The 21,945-nt window shown below is 47.2% G+C and overlaps 1 protein-coding gene across 1 annotated transcript in view; it reads right to left on the bottom strand.

Annotated features, from left to right (window-relative positions):
- LOC119442935 (protein NEDD1-like) overlaps positions 1 to 21,945 on the bottom strand; it is a 131,318-nt gene that overhangs the window by 49,610 nt on the left and 59,763 nt on the right. Inside the window, exons 6-7 of the mRNA XM_049661944.1 lie at positions 7,700 to 7,907; positions 4,276 to 4,387 (exon numbers count right to left, since the gene is read on the bottom strand). Coding sequence (XP_049517901.1) covers positions 4,276 to 4,387; positions 7,700 to 7,907 — 320 coding nt within the window. The remainder of the gene's footprint in view (positions 1 to 4,275; positions 4,388 to 7,699; positions 7,908 to 21,945) is intronic.

Below are 21,945 nucleotides of genomic sequence, written 5' to 3'. Positions count from 1 at the left end.
ATGGCGGTTCTTGAATAGCTGGATCTACCAGTTAAGTGGATTAAACGTGTCGTGGCCTAAAGTACTACCAAGGCACCTGGCTTCCTGTTGGAGCATGGGGCCACTTACTGGAATGTTTTAAGCACTCACTTCTCAGAACCATCTTAAAAGTGCTGCATTCACGTCCTCATACCTTGACATACAAATTCTCTTTCGCGACAGGGAAGAAGAATCTTGCTGAAGCTGCTGCTGCACCTTCCCTTGGTTCTTATAGTCGGCCCAGTGGTGTCGGGTGTTGACACTCTGCCCAACGGCACGACCAGATAGTGTTCTACGCAATGGCCTAGGTTGCCTGGGTTACGGCTCGGCCCCATCGGCCCCTGAGCCGCAGCGGCGGCCGGCGCATGTATTACAGCGAACACGATATGTGTGCGCTCTCTGCCGCGGTGAGTGTCAACACCTGCAGTATATTTAACACCATGCAGAAGCCTAAAAACACAATGCGCTGCAAACCGAATGCAACAAAGACTGCTGGGACAACAACAACAACAAAGCAGCCCTGATGACCGCATTCTTGCTTCCACCCTGCTCTCCGTGCGGGGTGTGCCCAGATTGGACTACCACCATGACGTACGCGCCTGTCCCTTCTGCCTTCTCGTGCTCTCTTTTTGCTTTCTTTCTCACCACTGGTCTTCGCGGCCTCCACGTATATTTGCTCCATGTGTACTTACACGTGCAGCGTTTTGGCGTTAAGGTTGCAGAGTAGTGTGGAATCACGGTTATACCTCTCCCTGATTTTATGACGTCCTGGTTTTCATGACAGATTAGTGCAGTCCTGGCGAACTTCCCACAGAGAATGCATTAAAAACCTCGATTATAAGATGTGAAAGTACGCACATCCCATCTCGTACAACGACCTGTGCAAAACTACGAACCCAACGGCAGCTGCTCCCTCGCAGCACTGTCCCCTCCCTATCAGGAATGGGAGAGCGCCCCTCTGCAAGTGGGAAGCTCCAACTGGGGTGCTCCTTCCTCGTAGCTGCCATTTTCCATCCCTCACATTCGCTACCCTTTAATCTCTTTATCTCCTTTACCCCTGGCTTGACTCACTCAACCACCACCGGCATGCGTCCCATTGTTGTCATCTCATTGTAATTTTTCTCTCTGCAGCGCCTGTTCCCGTCACCAAATGAGTTCACGTATACAGCTGATAGCGTTTTTGGCACTGTGCCACGCTCTCTATCTTTGTACACTACAGTAAGAGCGCTGTCGGTCGCACATTTCGACGCATCCATCGCAGAGTCTCCCGAAAATGAAAGTATCTCTGAAAGCAATCGCCCGAGAATACTGCCCTAGCAGGTATGGGAAGTGCGAAAGCATGTGTGAACCGATTAGCCGCCGGAAGGCGCACAGATCGCATTGGATATGTGTGCTCACATGGGGAATTTGCCGCACAAGTGTCGTAGGGCTTGGCTCCTTAAGCTCATCACAGCCAGAAGCCTCTGTTTCATGGCTGTGCTGTGGTCTATTTGACTCTCTGTACACTATTTTATTTAAACCTACATCTTCTAGGTAACACGCGACTGTTTTAGCTGGTAACATTCATTCATCACCAAGAAATAACGCAGAATGTAATGGCAATGATTGCTTAAAAACTGTCATAACTTGCTTTCTCTAACAAGTTTATGTGGTTACTAACGAGCTGCTTATTTTAACACGAAAGTGTTAAGTCGGACTCCACCAAAAATCTGTCCTATGTACGTACCTCACGCAATTATCATCATGCAAATCCATGAAATGGCAATACTTTGCAATTTTGTACCGACCTAACAGTTAAAGAAGGCACAAAAAAGGTCTAAAGGGTTGCTTAATTAAAGGAATTCTGCTCTCAATGTATACTTGTTGCAATGAGGACATTTGCGTATCATTTGTCTTATGACCTAGTAATTTCATAGAAAACATGGCTGGCAGCCTGGACACCTATCAGGGTAGCAAAAATGGTAGTGCATGGAAGTACAGTGGAATCTCGTTAATTCGAGCATGCTTAATTTGAACTGCCGGTTTATTCGAACTGACGCTGTGGTCCCGTCAAAGTTATGTGTATTTCAATGGGCGAAAACACTCAGTAATTCAAGCGCGAAAGCCCATTTGCTACGGTTAATTTGAACATACCGCGGACCGACAATTCTCTCAGCGGCGCACCAAATAATGCGGCGGCGCCTCCGACCGGCATTGCTCTGACACTGCCATAGAGCAAAAGCATAGGAGAGACCGCTTAATGCAGCGGCGGAGGCCCAGTCCAGCCAACGAAACTGCCCACACCCGCAAACGCTCCCTTCCCGATAACGGCAGAAAACAAAACTTCAGGGAGTGGGCTAATCTGCGTCGGGCCGGCTGTACCGGCGACGGGCGCGCACAGAGACAGTCAAAAGCGAGGGAGCTGCGAGGGAGTTGAGAGAGAGGGCGAGGGGAGCCACCGAAGCGACTGCCACCGAAGCAGCGGAGTTGCCGAGGCCAAATCCACTTCCCTGCTGCCCTCCTCCCTCACCTTCGACGGTCTCCACGCGGTCAGGGACGGACAGCCCGTCCCTGTCACCATGCCGGTGCTGTCCGCTCCCAGAAGTTTCGTTTTCTGCTGTTATCGGGAACTGAGCGTTGTCCGGCGTGGGCGGTTGCACTCACTATGCGCTTGCGTGCCGCGATATTTCACGACTTGTACTGTTCGTGCATTGTGCTATGGTGCTCGAATACTTCAAAAATACGTCCTTCCTTTAATTCGAACTTCTTTTAATTCGAACAAATTTTCTGGCCCCTTCGAGTTTGAATTATCGAGATTCAACTGCATCTTGCATTGTCATTTATGGACTTCTATTTGTGAACGTGCATCGAAGCTGCCTTATAACATTACTATAGCATTATACAACTCACTATAACATTGTATAACTTATTATTATAAGCTGCTTCTTATACCACACATTTAACTTTCATGATGATGAGCAACACGAGAACAACGCAAGAGCAGGAGCCAATGTTTCGACAAGTAGATTTGCCTTTTTCAAGGCTCTTTTCATGTTATATATTCAATGCCTCTTAAAAAGGAACCAACCAGTTTTGTTTTCCTCTATATCTGGTTTTTAATAAACAAAACTTTGTAATCACACAAGCTTGCCGACGTTAAGAACAGAACACTGTAATGTGAACACTGCTTTATCCTAATGGTCAAAATTGTTTGTTATCGAAAACTACTTGTCATGTATTCAATATTTGATTCCGTCTTAAAAATTACTCTTTGCACACACCTAACAATGACTATTGCAGGTATAGTTCTGCCTAATGTTAATGCAATGATCATCATCAGCCTTATCAAGTCTACTGCGGGATAAAAGCCTTACCCAATAATCTCCAATTACCACATACTCATATTACAACTTCATAGTTGATGAAACTCCTTGAAATCCTCTTCTGCCTCCCCCTGCCTTCCTTGGTCAACAATTATGTTACCTTAATAGACCACTGCTCTCTGCACAACATGACCTGCTGAACTCCATTCATTTTAATATCAACATCATCCGCCCACTTTAGATGCAATAACATTTTGGAGAACCCTTTGTAGGACCACTATGTGATGCGAGTGAGAACGCTGCTCAGCAGGAAGGAGATGGATTTTTCTCATTTGTTAGGTGCTGCCTTCTGTCAAAAGGTTTCGACACTTGATGCGAGAATAGCTTTGGGAGTGGGTACTAAAGGGCAACAAGCGTGAAAGAGCTAGAAAAATTGTTTCCATTGTTGGAATACTTCCTGGATTTGGCCCACATTTGCTTACGAGAGGAAAGTTCTCAAGATGTCGGACAAGTTATTCCTCTTTCACAGATTTACATTTACACCTCTAGCTCACAATGAGCACCCATTTTTGCATCTTGAGGTGATGGCTAGTATGAAACACTCGGCCATGCAAATGCACGTGCGAAAGGCGCTGATGCTGTTTGCTGTTAGATGTATGGGTGAGAAGGGCACAAAAAACTTTGTGCGGTCTGTGCTGCGCTGCATTGTCCGCCACATCACACTAATGTCAGTTTCACGAGAACTGGTCAGATATATTTTTGCATGGAGACCCCAGAGGATCAGTGGGACGAATGAGTCCCACTTTGTGAAAAAAAAAATACATTTACGATCAGTGGGACAAATACGTCCCCCACTCCTGTAAAATAAATGACTTGTAGGATGGAAGTGAAATTCGTTGTAAACTTACATCAGACACTGTTAATGTGTTTCACGCGGTGCGTACATTGCACTCACCCGAGCCGCGGAGAAACCAGAGTGGAGCATCGATTGCTTGCTGCACTCGACCACTGCTGGAGGTAGGTAAACTTTTCTCACTGGCAGCACTGGCACTCACAAACGCCATCATCTGCACACAAACAGCACCACTTTATGTAAAAAGATGTGGCAGTTTCACCCGAAAGGCGAAGTATCAATTGCAATAGCAAATTAGTAGAGAGCTATACAGAGTAGGGATAGTAGTTTTATCGGCTGCATAAACTTGGACAGATTCGCTTACTAACTGAATTAACAAGCGTGGTGTCAGCGCACACAAGCAAATATGGATAGATCCCACTCGATGATCGCACACAACCACTGTTAGAACGCTGGCGTGCACAAGCGCGGCTGCCGCAGCGAGCGAAGGTTCGTGCGGTCTATCGCTCCAACGGAAACTGAGTGGCAAAAGCTTTCAAGATACGGCGCGCACGACAGCCCGCACCAACGCAAAGTACAAGTGTGCTGTTGTTGGCAGAGCAAAAGCTGCCCCCCCCCCCCCTCTCTCCCGCGCTGCCTTCCCGCTTTCCTCCTTTCGTGTGGGAGACTGAGTCACCAGTTCCCCTTGCTTGCAAGATACGCATATAATCAAGTTCGACTAAAAAATTTAAATTATGGCATTTTACGTGCCAAAACCATCATTTGATTATGAGGTATGCCATAGTGGGGGGCTCCGGATTAATTTGGACCACCTGGGGTTATTTCACGAGCACCTACATCCAAGTACAGGGGGGTCTTCCGCATTTCGCCCTCATTTCAATGCGGCTGCCATGGCCGGGATTCCAACCTGCGACCTCGTGCTCAGCAGCCCAACACCATAACCACTGAGCAACCACGGCAGGTCAATCAAGTTGAAGCAGCATTGAAGTGTATTGAAGCAGTATCTTGGGATGCACACTTGTGCACACAGCAAGCACTTGAAGGGGTTAAACCTACAAATTCAACCCAAAAAAACAGTGCTTCGAGACATTGTTTTTTTTTCAGTTTGCCAAGAGGACAAGAACATCAGTCGTTTTGAAAGTATCGGGTTGCGTAAAAGGCAACAAGCACCGACATAACTAAGTAAAGCATAATCAGAGTCCCTCGAGATGCATTAAAGGCAGGGTGTTGAACCGAGAAATATACCTGTTCGGTTTGGGTTCAACGCGCTTCAATTTCATTCTGGTTCAGTTCCGGTTTGGCAAAAAAAATGTTTACAACGGCTCGCGAACAGGTTCAGCGCAGTAAACTTACTGCCCCATGGTCACATGCTGCACAGCGTTAACTTGTCTGCATGGCACATCTGCAGGTTTCATCGGGAGGAGGAGAAGTCACCTTCCTGGCACACAGGAGACAGCAATCAAGTTTTTAAATGAATATCGATAATGTTTCATGTTCTGCAGCTAGCCATACACACAGTCATTTAGGCAATGGCATCGCAAATGTATCCGGCACATGGTGAGGCACTTCGGTGTGTTCCCATTCCTGCGCTTCCATTTCTCGCCTTTCTTATGCTGAATTTGAGAAAGTTTTTTTAACACGTTGTGGAAGGAAATTGAGCTTCGGGAGGTGCCAACACACGGCTGATGCCACGAGTGCGGCTTTCAGTTGATGCAGTGCCGTCATCTTGGTAGCACCGTAAACACGAGAAATCCGAGATTCAGATAGCGGCAGCACTGCATTTCTTCATGCAGAAATAAAAACAACAAAAGTGAGCATGAAGAGGGAAAATAAGCTTAGCGATTCATTACTGCAGTCATGTGGTGTACAGGGAGCACTCCTATGCGTTGACGCGAATTCTAATTACTGGCACGCTTATTTTGTGCACATTTTGGCAGCAGCGAATTGCCCACTTCGAGCTTTCCGAGGCCAACATTTCAAGATCTGCCTGGTTATCTCGAGTTTCTGCGTCCTAGCTGCTATCTGATGGTGATAAGGACATAATTTGCACAATATAAGGGAAACCTTTCATTGCGGCGGTGAAGCTACTTACTATCCTGTGATCTGATTGTTGCATAGGTATAAAAGTTCCAAAGTATCATCGGGCGCCTAAGACTTGGAATACAGAGATAAGGCTGCCCATGGACGAGAATGCCAATCCATCTTGCTGACACAGCAAGACTGTCTAGTGTGATTGCAAGCTCTTGATGAGGTTACAAGGTGTTGAAAACGGCCAATAAGTTGCATGATGCTGCAAAAGCAAAGCTTTCTTGTTGAGGGAGTGTGTGAGGGGGGGGGGGTGGGGAGAGTGCGAGGTTGAGTCAAGGCAGAGCGACGTAAGCCACCCTGGCAACAGGAATGCAGACAGCGCCTTAACACGGCCGCTCTGCTGGCCTGCCAACAGCCAGCGTTGCACTACCGGCCTATCGATGCCAGCTCCATCGCAGATCATGTGGCGACTCAATTGTTCATATGATGTGCCGCGGCACAAAAAAACTTTGGCCACATTCGAAATTTACCCCATTGTAAGCTAATGAACGTGGGTTGGGATTTTTCCGCGTTGGCCGCGTCCGATTACATTGGCTGCGCCAGTGCGTCGAAAACGCTGTTGGTCTCCTCAAAGTGACGTTTCGTGTGTGCGCACGCACTCACGCTGTGTCCAACTATACAGGGTGTTTCAGCGAACACTTTCAAAAATTTTTAAAGGTAGCCTGTGGCAGATAGCACAGTTTTAGTTCATGAGCAGGTCTACTCGAAGAGGCAGACATTACTTGCCCAAAAATTCCAATGCATAATCGACTAATTAAGTTTTTAACTAATTACCTTATGGCCTATATTACAATTTACAAATTCCAGCTGTGGAGTTGGCAAGGCGGATTCATTTGGAACGAATTCTTAGGATGACACCAGTTTCGAGACATTCATTCCCAAATTTTGCGGAGAAATGCATTGGCATTCCAGTTACTTTCTTAACAAAACGTTGTTTTATGCACTGAAACACAAAAGTAACTGGAACGCCAATGCATTTCTCAGCAAAATTCAGGAATTAATATCTCGAACCTGGTGTCATCCTGAGAATTCGATCCAAGTGGATCCGCCTTCCGAACACCAAGGCTAGAATTTGTAAATTGGAATATGGGCCATAAATAATTAGTTAAAAACTTAATTAGTGAATGTCTGATAATTAGTCGATTATGCATTTCAACTTTTTGTGCAAGTAATGTCCGCCCCTTTAAGTAGACCAGCTCATGAACTAGAACTGTGCTATCTGCCACCGAGTGATTTTTTTATCAGACTTTTATTAGTTTGAATTTTGGATAATTCAAATTTTCGTGGTCACCCCGCGGAATCTGAATTACGAAGCTTTTACTGTATTGCTATCTACACAGCTGTGTGGCGTGATGGCACAATTTTTGTAGGTCTGCAAATGACAGCTAGCAGTGAAGAGATGAGCGAGACGCTCGCACGTCGTGTCAAATGCCCTCACCTGCTCCTCTGCCTGTACGCTGTGCATGGCCGCTATGGCCGTGACGGGCTTTGTGTGGGTGCCAAGAACGCTGGGTGGCGTCCGCCGGATGTTACGCAGGTCGTACAGGTAGACGCTCCCCGACGTGGCCCCGCCTACCACTCGCTGACCATCCGGCAGGAATGCAACAGACTCCAGGGTCTCTAGTGTGCGCACGAATGCCTCCTCCCTGGACACAACGCAACACAAAAAACAGTTGGAGATAACCGTTTCATTCTCGACAGGATGGCTTTTCAGAACAATGTGGCCAATACACTGCCAAAGTATAGAATTCATTTTGTAATGTGCCAAAAACTACTGACAAACTATAGTCGAGCCCGACTATATCGAACCCGTTTATATCAAATTATCCCGTATATCGAACAATTTCTAAACACGGTAAATTTACATTGAGAATATATAGCAAAAGTTACTGTTACATCGAACGAAAATAGCAACGACAACCGATATATCAAACTCCATGTGCCTCAAAATTGCCCCAGCACTTTTGTGCTGGAGCACTTTGGCAACAAAACATTGTTGCCACTTAATTCTGATAATGGCAAATGACAGCCAGCAACACGTCCACACAGCTGCTGGGCAGCCACATCTGATGCACCACTGGGTCATACATATAGACGGCTTACACCGACGTCATCCTAGGTGCCATGCTGGTGAACCAGCACGATGAGCAGCTGCATCCGTTAGTGTCTGGTGCAGCTTCAACACAGCAGGCAGTGCAGGGGTCTCATAAGCTTTCCTTCCTCCGTGGAAGCAAGTTACCCGCGGCAGTGAATATAATAAACCGACATCATTCTCAATTTAATACTCGACAACTACAGTGCAATGTTGGTGCTACGATCATGCCCGATACAAATTTCGGGATGATGCGAATTTTTCAAATGTCCTGACCCACATCCACAACATAGTAAATTTCCAATGTTGCGGACCGTTTATCACACCGCGGCGGACGATACAATCAACTGAGCCAGTGCGCAACCTCGAGCAAGGAGGCTCCGGAGTGCCTGTAGCACCAGACATTTGCTGTTGTGAGACAGGCTGTGCTGGTCGCATTCCTGTTGCTAGGGCAACCTACGTCACCACGTCACATTGGACATATGTCTGCCTCAAGTGCGCTTGAAGCTTCTTCAAGTGGCTCTAAAAAGCGATAAGATCCCCCAGCATATTCTCTTTAATGGCTTCTGTGGCAGCAGGATCCCTTGTTTCAAGCGGCACTTCTATATCTTCGTATTGGCGGAATATGGATCTAAGCAACGCAAGTTTCGAGTTCCATTGTGTTGAAACCTCCTGCAATACTCCACTACTGAGCAGACTGGCTAATCTACATTGTTTGAGGAATTTGACCCCAAGACATTCCACAATCTAAAAGTTCTCATAAATCAAAGCGGCCACTTCTGCAATGAATTCCTTGGCAAAAGTGTTGCGGACGACCGTGTTCAGCAAATGGGTTCAACTGTTTAATCGATCATGGGGCTGTAAAGCACAAATACTGTTCGTGCCCTATTGTTCACGCCCACGATAATGATCATGCATCGGCTCTCGTTTGTGGCTGCCAGAATTTCAAGCCTGAGCAGGCACCTGACCGTTGTGGCAAGTTCTTCAACTTTTCTCGCAACTGCCGTACAATGAGGGAGGATTACTCCTGCATCTGGTGCCCGCCAGTGCTCATTAGCTCTTAGGCTAGCTTCCCAATACCGTTGCCACTGACGATATAGAGCTGAGCGCAGAAGCATTCTATGCTAAGTGACAAAATTTTCTTTCACTGTTGCTGGAACGAGTGCGCTTGTGCATTTTAAAAACTTCGGTATACTTGTTTTTTCTCGACATTCCACTGCTTTAAAAGATGCATAGGCGGAAAGTTTTCATTTTTCCGGGGGGGGGGCTGGAGCTGACAAGCTTTCCGAAACCTGCCCATATATATTGTTACGCGAAGGATGAGTCAGTAAGACTACCAACTATTCACAGGTTGTATTTACAACAGCGGTTGCAGCGCTGACCGGTTAGATTCACAGTGCGAGCCCAGCTCGTTCTTCCTCTTCTTTTCTCGAGTGATGGCGCCCGCGCGCCTCGTTCAAACAACCAAATACCACACGCGTGTAGCATAATCCCCCGGTGGCAGAAGCAACATCCCGGAGCGTCTAAATGTCGACGGGTGATACTGCTTCAGTCGTGTAACGTGCACAATATCACTGGACTGGGAAGCAGATGGGGCATCAGGGGCGATCTCGTAGGTGACGGGAGTCACGGCACGAAGCACTCGGTAGGGGCCTGTGTAACGAGACAGCAGTTTTTCTGACAGGCCAACCTGACGTGACGGAAACCATAGAAGCACCAAAGAACCAGGCAGGAAGTGCACGTCTCGGTGTCGCTGGTCGTACAAACGCCTTTGACTCTCTTGGGAGTGCAGAAGGCGGTCACGGGCAATTTCCCTTGCGTGGGCAGCGCGGGCGAGGGCATCAAGCGCATATTCACTGGTGGGTGCTGCGTGAACAGGGAGGGTTGTGTCGAGGGGCAGTGCTGGTTCACGGCCGAACAGAAGGAAAAATAGCGAATAACCGGCTGCGTCGTGGCGCAAGGAATTATACGTAAAGGTGACAAATGGTAGAGCGAGGTCCCAGTCAGTGTGGCCTGAAGAGACATACTTCGCGAGCATGTCTGTGATAGTGCGATTAAGACGCTCCGTGAGGCCATTTGTTTGCGGATGGTATGACGTGGATAGCTTGTGCTTCGTAGTACAGGACTGCAGGATGTCCGCGATAACTTTTGACAGGAATGTCCGGCCACGATCTGTGAGAAGTTGTCGCGGATTTCCATGTAATAAAATCACGTCGCGTAGAAGAAAATCAGCAAGATCTGTGGCGCAGCTTGTAGGGAGCGCTCGGGCGATGGCGTAGCGCGTGGCGTAATCTGTGGCCACAGCGATCCACCTGTTCCCAGAGGTAGAAAGAGGAAAAGGACCAAGTAAATCTAAACCAACCCGAAAGAATGGTTCCGCGGGAATGTCAATTGGTTGAAGGTACCCAGCAGGGAGCGTCGACGGTGTCTTGCGTCGCTGGCATTTCTCACACGCAGCTACGTATCTTTGAACGGAGCGAGCAAGCCCTGGCCAAAAGAAGCGTCGGCGGATCCGGTCGTAGGTATGTGTCACACCAAGGTGACTGGCAGTGGGGAGGTCGTGAAGTTGATGGAAAACAGCCAAGCGAAGGTGTTTAGGGATCACAAGGAGTAATGCTGGGCCATCGGGGTGAACATTGTGGCGGTAGAGGACGCCATCTTTAAGTGTGAATAAGCGAAGAGAGCTGTCGGCAAGTGACGATTCCAGGCGGTCAATGATGATACGCAAGGACGGGTCACGGCGCTGCTCATCGGCAACATGGACCAGTGGAAAAACAGACAGAACGCAGGCGTCGGTGTCAGGTTCAAACGTAGAGGTCGGGTCTTCGATTGGGTAGTGAGAGAGGCAATCTGTGTCCTGGTGTTGGCGTCCCCGACTTGTACGTCACTGTGTAGGGATATTCTTGTAGTCGGAGAGCCCAACAACCGAGCCTGCCAGTAGGATCCTTGAGCGACGAAAGCCAACACAGCGCATGATGGTCTGTGATTATTGAGAAGGGCTTGCCATATAAATATGGGCGGAACTTTGAAACAGCCCAGATGAGAGCAAGACATTCGCGCTCGGTAATCGAATAATTGCGCTCTGCAGTTGTCAGGAGCTGGCTAGCGTAGGCTATAACGCGGTCGTGTCCGTGTTGCCGTTGCGCTAAGAGTGCGCCGATCCCATAACCACTGGCATCGGTTCAGACCTCTGTAGGTGCAGACAGGTCAAAGTGAGCCAAGATCGGTGGATTGGTCAGAATCGTGATAAGGTGTGAAAATGCGGCAGCCTGAGGGGAACCCCACGTAAAAGGCACGTCTTTCTTCAGAAGTTCAGTTAGTGGTCGCGCGATTGCTGCGAAATCTTTCACGAACCGTCTGAAATAAGAGCAGAGCCCCACAAAACTCCGGATGTCTTTGACAGACTGAGGTACAAGAAAAGCTGTTACTGCTCGAACCTTCTCCAGGTCGGGTTGTACTCCGGAAGCATCGACGAGATGGCCGAGCACTGTAATCTGTCGGCGCCCGAAGTGGCACTTCGATGAGTTTAACTGGAGCCCAGCCTTGCGGAAGACGTCAAGGATGGCTGCAACGCGCTCAAGGTGCATCTCAAATGTAGGAGAAAACACAAGGACGTCGTCGAGGTAACAAAGGCAAGTTGACCATTTGAAACCTTGAAGCAGAGAGTCCATCATCCATTCGAACGTGGCGGGGGCATTGCATAAACCGAATGGCATAACCTTAAATTGGTAGAGGCCATCTGGAGTGAAGAAAGCGGTCTTTTCTTGGTCTTGCTCATCGACGGAAATCTGCCAATAACCAGATCGAAGGTCAATGAACAAAAAGTATTTGGCACCGTGAAGACAATCAAGAGCGTCGTCAATTCGTGGTAACAAGTAAACGTCCTTTTTAGTGATTCAGTTTAGGTGGCGGCAATCAACGCAGAAACGCCACGTGCCATCTTTCTTTTTGATGAGCACGACCGGCGACACCCAAGGACTCGACGAGGGCTCAACAATGCCTTTGGCGAGCATCTTGTTGACTTCCTGCTGAATAACTTGCCGCTCTGCCATGGACACGCGATATGGCCGGCGTTGAATGGGAACAGCCTCACCAGTGTTTATCCGATGCTTAACAAGGGATGTCTGACCAAGTGGGCGATTGTCGGTGTCAAATATGTTGCGGTAGGAAAGCAAAAGGCGATATAGGGCGGCTGCTTGGTCAGGGGCGAGGTCCGGAGCGACCATGGGAAGTAATGTGCCGTTGAGGCTCAAGGCATCCTGCGGGTAGTCAGGAGGATCTGGAGATGCATCGGCTGCAAAAGCAGTGACGTGGTCGTCTGTCACTGACCGGAGCGTGGCCACCGCTATGCCTTCAGGTAACACTTGCTTCGTCAAGCCAAAATTGACAACGGGGAGACACATCCGATTAGCGGCAAAGGTAACGACGGAGTGTGGCACAGAGATGTCGCGCGCCAGGGGGACATCACGAATAGGGGTGACGACATAGTCGCCATCAGGCACGGTTGCCATTGAGGCCAATTCGACGAAGGTTAGGGCTTTTGGAGGTAACCGAACAAACGCTGTAGTGCATAGGGTGTTCAGTTGTTCGGGGCGAACGTCGGAAAGAAGAGGAAGCTCGAGGCACAGCGTACCGGCAGAACAGTCGATGAGGGCAGAATGCGTCGTCAGAAAGTCGAGCCCGAAGATTAGGTGATGAGGGCAACTGGTCAGCACGGTCAACAGGACTGGAATTTGGCGGCCAGCAATTCCTACGCGAGCAGTGCACATACCACAGATAGCAACAGTGGCGCCATTGGCGGCGCCAGAGGCCTTCCATCTTTTTCTGGTCACGAAACTCTGCCGTCACGCTATGGGAGAGGTTCATACGCTGCCAAAAGCTGCCGCGACACGGCGCCACTGTGCCACAGAGGGCATCGTTCGTGTACCGAAACGCTTGCGCGGAGCGAAGCGAGCTGAGTGTGACCGGGTGCGTTCTGTGCATGTGCTGCGCTATTTTTCGAGTGCTGGACTGTTTAGTTGAAGTGGCTGGGTGGGACAACAATGCCGACCAAGTGTTGCTTGCCGGCATGCCGTTACGTATACAAGCGCCTCTTTGTGCTGTCTGTATTTCGCTTATTTTACATGATAAATAAATGATCGTGCTTGTATGATGTTTTATTACGATAGCAATTATATGGACACTTCAACCAAATTTCTGGCGTCGGCGTCGCCGTGAGGTTCCGCATAGATAAAATCTTCGCCGCGCGCCGTATGCCCGAGCGGAAACGTGCGGGGACGCGGCGCGCTATCACGGAGAGCGAACGCACTCAATCTCCCATGCGCAAGCAAGGAAGCAGAAAGCTTCCTTGCTTGCGCGTGCACACCCGCCTTCCGGGGACAGTCTATCTGACCTTCCGGTAGCCCCTGCCTATAAATCAAAGCCGATATCACCGGACCGTCACAGCAGCAGCAGCGACAGCGTAGCGTGCAGCATCTGAGTCGCCTCTTATTCTTGTACAGGTTAGTCTTGAAACTACAGTTTTTGTTTTTTCATTCATATATTAATATTCTGCTGTCGCTGCTGCTGCTAATCTGGTTCTCTCTTTCTACTTTGTACTTCGTTCGTGTGCATCGTTGCCGAATTGTGTTTGGGCCCGCTTTTGCCCAACAGTGCAGAGGATGGGTGGGAAAGATGACGCCAAGGAGATAAAGGATCTGTCTAAACAGCTTGAAGCCTTCAAACGTGACATGCGAACGGAGTTGAGAGAACTGAAGGAGAGTGTAAAATACTGTGCCGATACGTGCGATGAAGTGAGCGAATTCAAAAAGGAAGTCCTATCCTTGAGGGATGAGATTAAACAGCTACTCAAAGAAAACAGCACCCTAAAGGATTAAAACGAAAAACTGACACAAAAAATCGAAAAACTTGAACAGTATCAAAGAATGAATAATCTTGAAATAAAGGGTATTCCGAAAACAGACAAAACAGATGACGTCATGAAAATGGTTGAAAAAGTAGGTGAAGCTCTTGAAGAAAGCATCCAGGAAAGTGACATTGACACATGTCACTGGGTCCCGACACCGAAACCAGATGTGCACAACATTGTTGTTAGCTTCGTCCATCGAAGGAAGCGCGATGAATTGCTCGCCAAGGCCAGAAAGAAGTGGCTGACATGTAAAGATCTTGGTCTGGAATCTAAAAACTCTGTGTATGTAAATGAACACCTGACACAAAAAAACAAGAAACTGCTCGCAGCCGCACGCAAGAAGAAATCCAAGGTGAACTGGCAGTTCGTTTGGACATCCAAAGGACGGGTGTTGGCTAGGAAAAATGAGACTTAAAGGCTCATCCGCATAGCCTCCCAAAATGACCTAGAAAAAATGACGTCAGAGGGCGAATAGATTGTCAGGCCCGCCTACATTACCTCGAAAATTCTTTTAAGATGGGATTTGGATCGATCAGTGAGACTTAATATGACGTCCTTCGTCTCAACAGAGAAGCCACAGGTTTAAAATATTTTTCAACTATACATATTAATGCCAGGAGTATAAGGAACAAAGTAGACGAAATTGACAATCTGATGTTGTCAATAGAAAATAAATTTGATGTTTTATGTTTTACCAAAACTTGGTTATCACCAAACGACCACATACCTTTCTTTGAAGGGTATTGCTCGCAGCACATAACTAGAATCAATCAAAGGGGGGGTGGTGTAGCTATGTACATAAATGAAACGATACGTTTTACAGTAGTGGAAAAATTCTCTGTAGTTACCGAAGACGTAGAATGCCTTACTGTACATTTAGGAAAGGCCTCGGCATCGGTAATATATAGGCCTCCTACTGGCGACAAAGAAAAGTTTTGCAATTTTTTAGACATGTTGCTATCACATGCCTGTTCTAGCAATGAGCCTGTGATAATCATGGGAGACATCAATATAGATATGAGTTCACATGACACGTGGGCATGGGAACTGAAATCACTTCTTGCTTGCCACGCCTGCACAAATCATATTAAGTTACCAACCAGAGTTACAGCGAATAGTGCCACTTTAATTGACATCTGTGTTACAAACGTAAATGAAGATGAAGTATTTGCCGGCGTTCTTGCAAGTGACATAAGTGACCCCATTTACCCCTATTTTCCTTTACCAATTTCACTAACAACAATCGCTCTACCCATGCGCCTAGTTAACGCCGAATAATAAACAATTTTTCTTTAGAACACTTTCGGGAATTAATTGTAGCTATAGACTGGCAGGCGGTCTACAATGAAAGTGATGTTAACACAGCTTTAAACATCTTTCTTTCAAACATACAAAGTTCTTATGAATCGGCTTTCCCGCTACGATATGAACGAAACAGAAATAAGAAAGTACGAAAACCTTGGATAAACCGTCAATTATATAACGACATAAAAACGAAAAATGCGATGTACCACCTTTTTATAAAAACACGTGATCAAGAACAGTTCGCGGCATTCAAAAAGTTCAGGAATCACCTACAAAGCAAACTGAACAAAGCCAAACAAGATTACTACCAACAATTGTTTTCTGGCATACGCAACGAACCAAAACGGATATGGAACGCTGTGAATAAAATAACGAGTAGAAAGTCAAGTTGCGCGTCACAGATACAACTGCTGAACAAAAGTCAAATGACGAGTATGAACGAACATTTTGTACAAGCTGGGTCACGTGCCTCGAGAGGAGGCGAAAGAAGCATGGTTCGTGTAATCGATATCCCGCCGGTGACCAGCTCTTATCTTTCTGCAACCCACAGATATTGTTGAGATACAAATTCTGATAGACAAAATGAAGTGTACAGCCTCGGCAGGACCTGACGGAATTCGGCCGGAGCCGATTAAATATGTTTCGGGCGAAATAAGTATCGTTCTAGCTTATATTGTCAATTTGTCAATATCTTCAGGAATTTTCCCTGATGCGCTAAAAACCGCTCGAATAACACCAATCCATAAAGGTGGTGCGAAAGATCAAGTCTCAAATTACCGGCCAATATCGGTCTTAAATATATTTTCAAAACTTTTTGAAAGTGTCATGGTTGACAGGTTGTGGTCTTTCTTGACCAAACATAACGTAATCTCTAAGTACCAATATGGTTTCCAAAAAAGTAAGTCAGCAGAGCAAGCCCTTCTCGATATCAAAGATAAAATAATTGAGAATATTGAAAAACAGAAGGTTACACTTGGTCTTTTTTTAGATTTTCGGAAGCCTTTCGCCTCAATTGATCATAAAATATTATTAAATAAATTAGAAATCTACGAGGTACGTGGTGTCGCTAATGATTTAATAAGAAGTTATTTAACAAATCGAAACCAATTTGTTCAGATAAATTCTGTTGCCTCTGACATTTTACCTATAAAGCAGGGTGTACCTCAGGGCTCGAAACTGGGCCCACTATTGTTCTTAATTTATGTAAATGATATTGTACGAATACCTGACTCACCTGACTTGGCAATGTATGCCGATGATACCAACATATTTTTTACATCCAATGACACTTCCGAACTTACTAATATTGTTAACGCGTATCTAAATCGCTTGTCAGTTTGGCTGAGAGAGAATAGTCTAGAATTAAATACTGCAAAGACAACATACATTTTATTCAGAGCTCGTAACAAGAACATACCCAATGAGATTAACATTTATTTCAATGAAACGGCTATTAACCATGTCCAGGAACAAAAATTCTTAGGCGTATGGTTTGATGAACATTTATCCTGGGGTTCACATATAAGGATGCTTTGCAATGACCTGTCTAAATCTGTCGGTATCATTAATAGAATAAAACATCTAATTCCGCTTTGGCTCAAACAACAGTTATACAATGCTCTTTTTTACTCTAAACTCTGCTACGGAGTCTTGGTATGGGGTACAACTTCAAAAACAAACTACAACAAATTAATTCTTTTACAGAAACGAATCCTTCGTATGTACTGCAATCACCATGGCCGTTTCGTAGACCTTGAAACAGCTCCATTATTTCAGCGCTACTCCCTTCTTCGAGCAGAGAATATACTATAAGAAGCTTCTGGTCACCATATAAACAAAAATTATTCACCAAAACGGACAATGATGAAATATCTCGTTACCCTCTACGCTGGAAAACCAGGCACATTCCAAAAACAAGAACAAATTATGGAAAACAAACATTCTTATATAAATCGACAGAAATATTGAACAAGGTAGGAGAACTGTTAAATTTTAGCGCTTGTGAAAGCTCGTTCAAAAAAGAGCTTAGTGCATTATTACTTGCCGAAGATATTGCTTTCACTAGTTATTGATATTTGGTTTCTTTCACATCTGTACGTATGCATGTATGACATAAAATGTTCATATAGGTACCATTTGTGCTAATGCTTTTTTTTTGTTTACTCAATACAATGAAGAAATGTATGTTATCACCGCTGTTGTAACTGTGGGGGCTGGGACCTCTGTCAGGCCTCTGTGCCTTTAGTCCCAGTCTCCCCTCGTTTGAACGAGAAAATAAAGTTCATTCATTCAAAGCCAGCGCTGGAGGGAGCGGGGGGGGGGGGGGCACTTCTACTCTGCCAACAACCGCGCTCGTCGCTCGACCGCACCGTCTCTTATCTCCACACGGCTCTGACCTTTATGCACTGTGCATTCGCCGCTCAGTTTCTGTTCAAGCGATAGCTCAGCGCTACAGGTGTGTCGCGCTTCTCATCAACACCACCGTTTCACACGCGCCTTCTCGTGGTCATCGAGTCTCTCTTCATGTCGGTCTACTTACGCCGCAGCACACCTGCTTACTTAATCAGCTCATGTTTTCTACAATTCATATTGCTACCAAAGCCGCTCACCTTACTTCGTATGACATTGCTGTGTTGCTATCACATTCATTGCTTCGCCCTTAGGGCAAAACTGTGACATTTTTTTTGCACCAACACGTTTTATTTCTTTTCCTAATCGAATTATAAAACTATTCCTTTTTTCGGTCATGATAAGAATATCAGGACTGGTGATTACAATATTTTAACATCTTGTAAATAGTTGCGCATTAAGAACCAAAATACCCAGTCTCGTCATTCCTGCGTCGAAACCACGAGCAGCGTAAATAAGTGCTGGGCTTACTGACGCTTCTAAACGACTGCTTGCTAAGGCAATTGCCTAATTACAATAAAGTTTCAACTTTGCAGGACATAACACTGCACGTTCGCCTTAATCCGTTGCTAAAAGCCACACCGAAGACATTTAGTAGTGAAGTTTGTCCTGCATTTATCCTACCTAAATCTCATTGAGAAATGGCATTGCTGTGCAGAGAAATCGGAAGTGCACGGATCAGCTCAATTTCCTTTTCTTTGTCATTAAGTATTCTACGGAAGCAGCCCTTTGCAATAACAATTTCATTCTTTTGACCTCCCTGATGAGATACTGCCCACAGTTTAACAGAAAGTGAACAGGGTCGGTATTTTGTAGCGATGCCTTTAATGTCATAATGCCTTTTCGCACTTATCGCGCTTTGTCAGTGGTCGGAGCAACGGTCCGCTCGTATTATCAACAGGATCAGCCAGCCCGTGAGCGGTGGATGATAAGACTAGAGTAGAATAAGTCATAATGCCGTGCTACAAAATCGTGGCCCAGGGCCGGTATTTTGTAGCGATGCCTTTAAAGTAATAATGCCTTTTCGCGCTTATCGCACTTTGTCAGTGGTCAGAGCGACGGTCCGCTCGCGTTATCAACGGGATTAGCCGGCCGTGAGCGGTGGATGATAAGACTAGTGTAAAATAAGTCATAAGGCGTTGCTACAAAATCGTGGCCCAGCTGTGCTCGGCGAACAATCTGGCGCTATGCGCAACCGAGAGTAGGCGCTTACTTGCAGGGGTGCAACAGCCCATATGTTTGCATCTGGTGATAAGTGCGACCACTGGCATTTTTTTGCGAATGCGTGGTGTTTAATTTCAGACAAATATTAAAGTGTTGAGGCGAACAGCGATGATGAAGAAATCTGGACCGAGGCCGCTCGGCCATGCACAGAGGACGCATTTCGATGGGGGTGAAATGCAAAACACGTTTATTTAAATTTAGGTGCATTTTAAAGGATCCCAGGTGGTCAAAATTAATCCCGAGTCCCCGACTACGGCGTGCCTCATAATCGTATCATGGTTCTGGCTTTTAAAATCCCCGAATTTTTTTTTGACAGAGCGCCGCAAGGTCCATGTTATGAGCGACTTTTTTTTTTCCGTCCTGGGCGCTCATTTCATGGCAGAAGACACGCTCAGGCAGTTATTTAAGCACGTCGAATGTTAAAAATCATTACACGAAAGTAAAGCAACGGTTGTGGAAGTTGAGAAAGCTAGAATACCGAGGCTGCCCCACACACAACCACAGCGGTAGCGGTGTTCGCATGCCCTCTCATGCACGGTTGAGCCTCTAGCGGCGGGTGCTGGCTCTAATGAAACTGAGGCGGCAGTTTCATGACCAGAAAAAAAAACATGGAAGGACTCTGGTGACGCGTACGGCTCGAGTGACGGCAGGCGTAAGAACTTTTTTGAGGCGACGACATAGGTTAGCGCTCATTATGGACACTTGGGCTTCCAGTATCAATCAATGCCGTCAACAGGACACCATCTACGTCTACTTCAATTAGGTTCGTGTTCGTGAGGAGCGCCAACGGAGGATTTGGACAGGACGAACGTGATGCAGCACTACCTCCAAGAGTTGCATGGCCCAGTTTTCCGTCCGGCGGTAAGGCGAGGAAAAGCGGCGAGGTTGGGGTGACGGGGAGCGACGGCGTTGAGGCGACGGTGATCGCCCGGAGGAGCGGCTGTCAGGGGCATCAGAAGTAGGGTACAGACGGCGAGGTGAGTAACGGCGAGCGTCGGCGTATGGGCGAGGAGCAGGGAATGAGCTCCAGTACGGCGACATCCAGGTAGTGCGGCAGTGGCGGGATACGTGACCAACTCAGTGGCAGCGGAAGCAGATCGGTTTGTCGTCAGGTGTTCTCCATTCAGCAGGATTGCGTGGTCTGGGAGCGAAATACTGGTCATTAAAGGTTGTGGACATAGGAATGGGTGCCGAATCAGGTCGGGAGATAGAGCAGGCGGTAGGGATGCCAAAGTTGGCAATTTCTTGCCGCACAACCGCTTGTATAACGTAAATAGTAGGGGCCGCTGGGTCAAAGGTACTGTCGAGGGGTCGAGGATGAAGGGGGGCCGGACTCGCCGCTTTAATCTCACGGCGAACGATACGCATGACATTCTCTTGAAATGGTCGTGTGGGAGGAAGAGCGGAGCAAGAGGACGTGGCAGGGGTGTTTGGGAGCCGGAAAAACTGTGGGACGACGCGGCGGCTTTTGGCTACCTTGAAGCGGCAGCATTCTTTGACGATAGCCTCGACAGTAGAAACGTCGTTATAGACGAGCAAATTGAAGGCATCGTCCGCGATGCCTTTTAGGATATGGCCCACCTTGTCAACCTCGGTCATGTGCTCGTCGACTTTCCGGCAAAGTGTGAGCACTTCCTGTATGTAGGAGACATACGATTCTGTCGATGACTGGACACAGGTAACAAGCTCTTTTCGCGCAGCCTGTTGGCGACCTGACGGGTTGCCAAATAGGTCGCGAAGCCTCTCTTTGAAAGTGTCCCAGCTGGTTAGCTCAACCTCATGGGTGCGAAACCAGACACGCGGTGTCCTGTCCAGATAAAAGATCACATTGGCAAGCATGATGGTAGGGTCCCAGTGGTGGCTTCGACTAACACGCTCATACATGCTGAGCCAGTCGTCGATGTCAACGCCATTTTGGGCGGAGAATGTCCCAGGATCACGGAGACTAGGAACCGTAACGTACGTTGTGGTTGGCGCTGCAGGTGCAGGTGGCGACGAGGTGTTTCCATCAGAAGCCATGGCTGAGAAGACGACCGTGCGGTCGCTTCGGAGCTCCGTGGCGAGGACGGGGAACGTTCCACCTCCACCAGAATGTTACGCGAAGGACGAGTCAGTAAGACTACCAACTACTTACAAGTTGTATTTACAACAGCGGTTGCAGCGCTCACCGGTTAGATTCACAGCGTGAGCCCAGCTTGTTCTTCCTCTTTTCTTCTCGAGTGATGGCGCCTGCATGCCTCGTTCAAACAACCAAATACAACACGCGTGTAGCAATATATATATATACCCTCTGCTAACAATTTTCTATTTCTAGTTTGATAGATAATCCGCGTTAAATCTACAAGCCATATACATGAGTGACCCATACCCTGTGGGTGCAGGAAAAAGCACGTAACAGTGAGCCGAAAAGGATGGCGGCTTGATTGGCATTATTTTCCATGCGCTCAAAATTCGGGTCAGTTGTAGGTCACGTAATCAAACGCGAATTGGAAGGAGAGAAAGCGTCTTCTCCTCTAGCCCTGCCATAACTGTGAATGACTGTGCGCGGCTGATGCTTATGGGGCCCGCGTGCCATATCCAATTCTTGGTAATGATTGGTGGGTGCAATGATGGAGGGCGACCAGGGATGGCTGCTAACTTCATGCGCGCTGTCTTCCTTGCTGGGCTGTCTTTCTGTGCCCCTAGTGTTGCAGAGTTAAGAAACAGAGGTCATCGCAGATCACTCACAGAGGCCGTCAGTAGTGGA

Source organism: Dermacentor silvarum, chromosome 1 (genome assembly GCF_013339745.2).
Source record: "Dermacentor silvarum isolate Dsil-2018 chromosome 1, BIME_Dsil_1.4, whole genome shotgun sequence".
Lineage (NCBI taxonomy): Eukaryota > Metazoa > Arthropoda > Arachnida > Ixodida > Ixodidae > Dermacentor > Dermacentor silvarum.
This window is presented reverse-complemented; position numbering and strand designations above follow the sequence as displayed.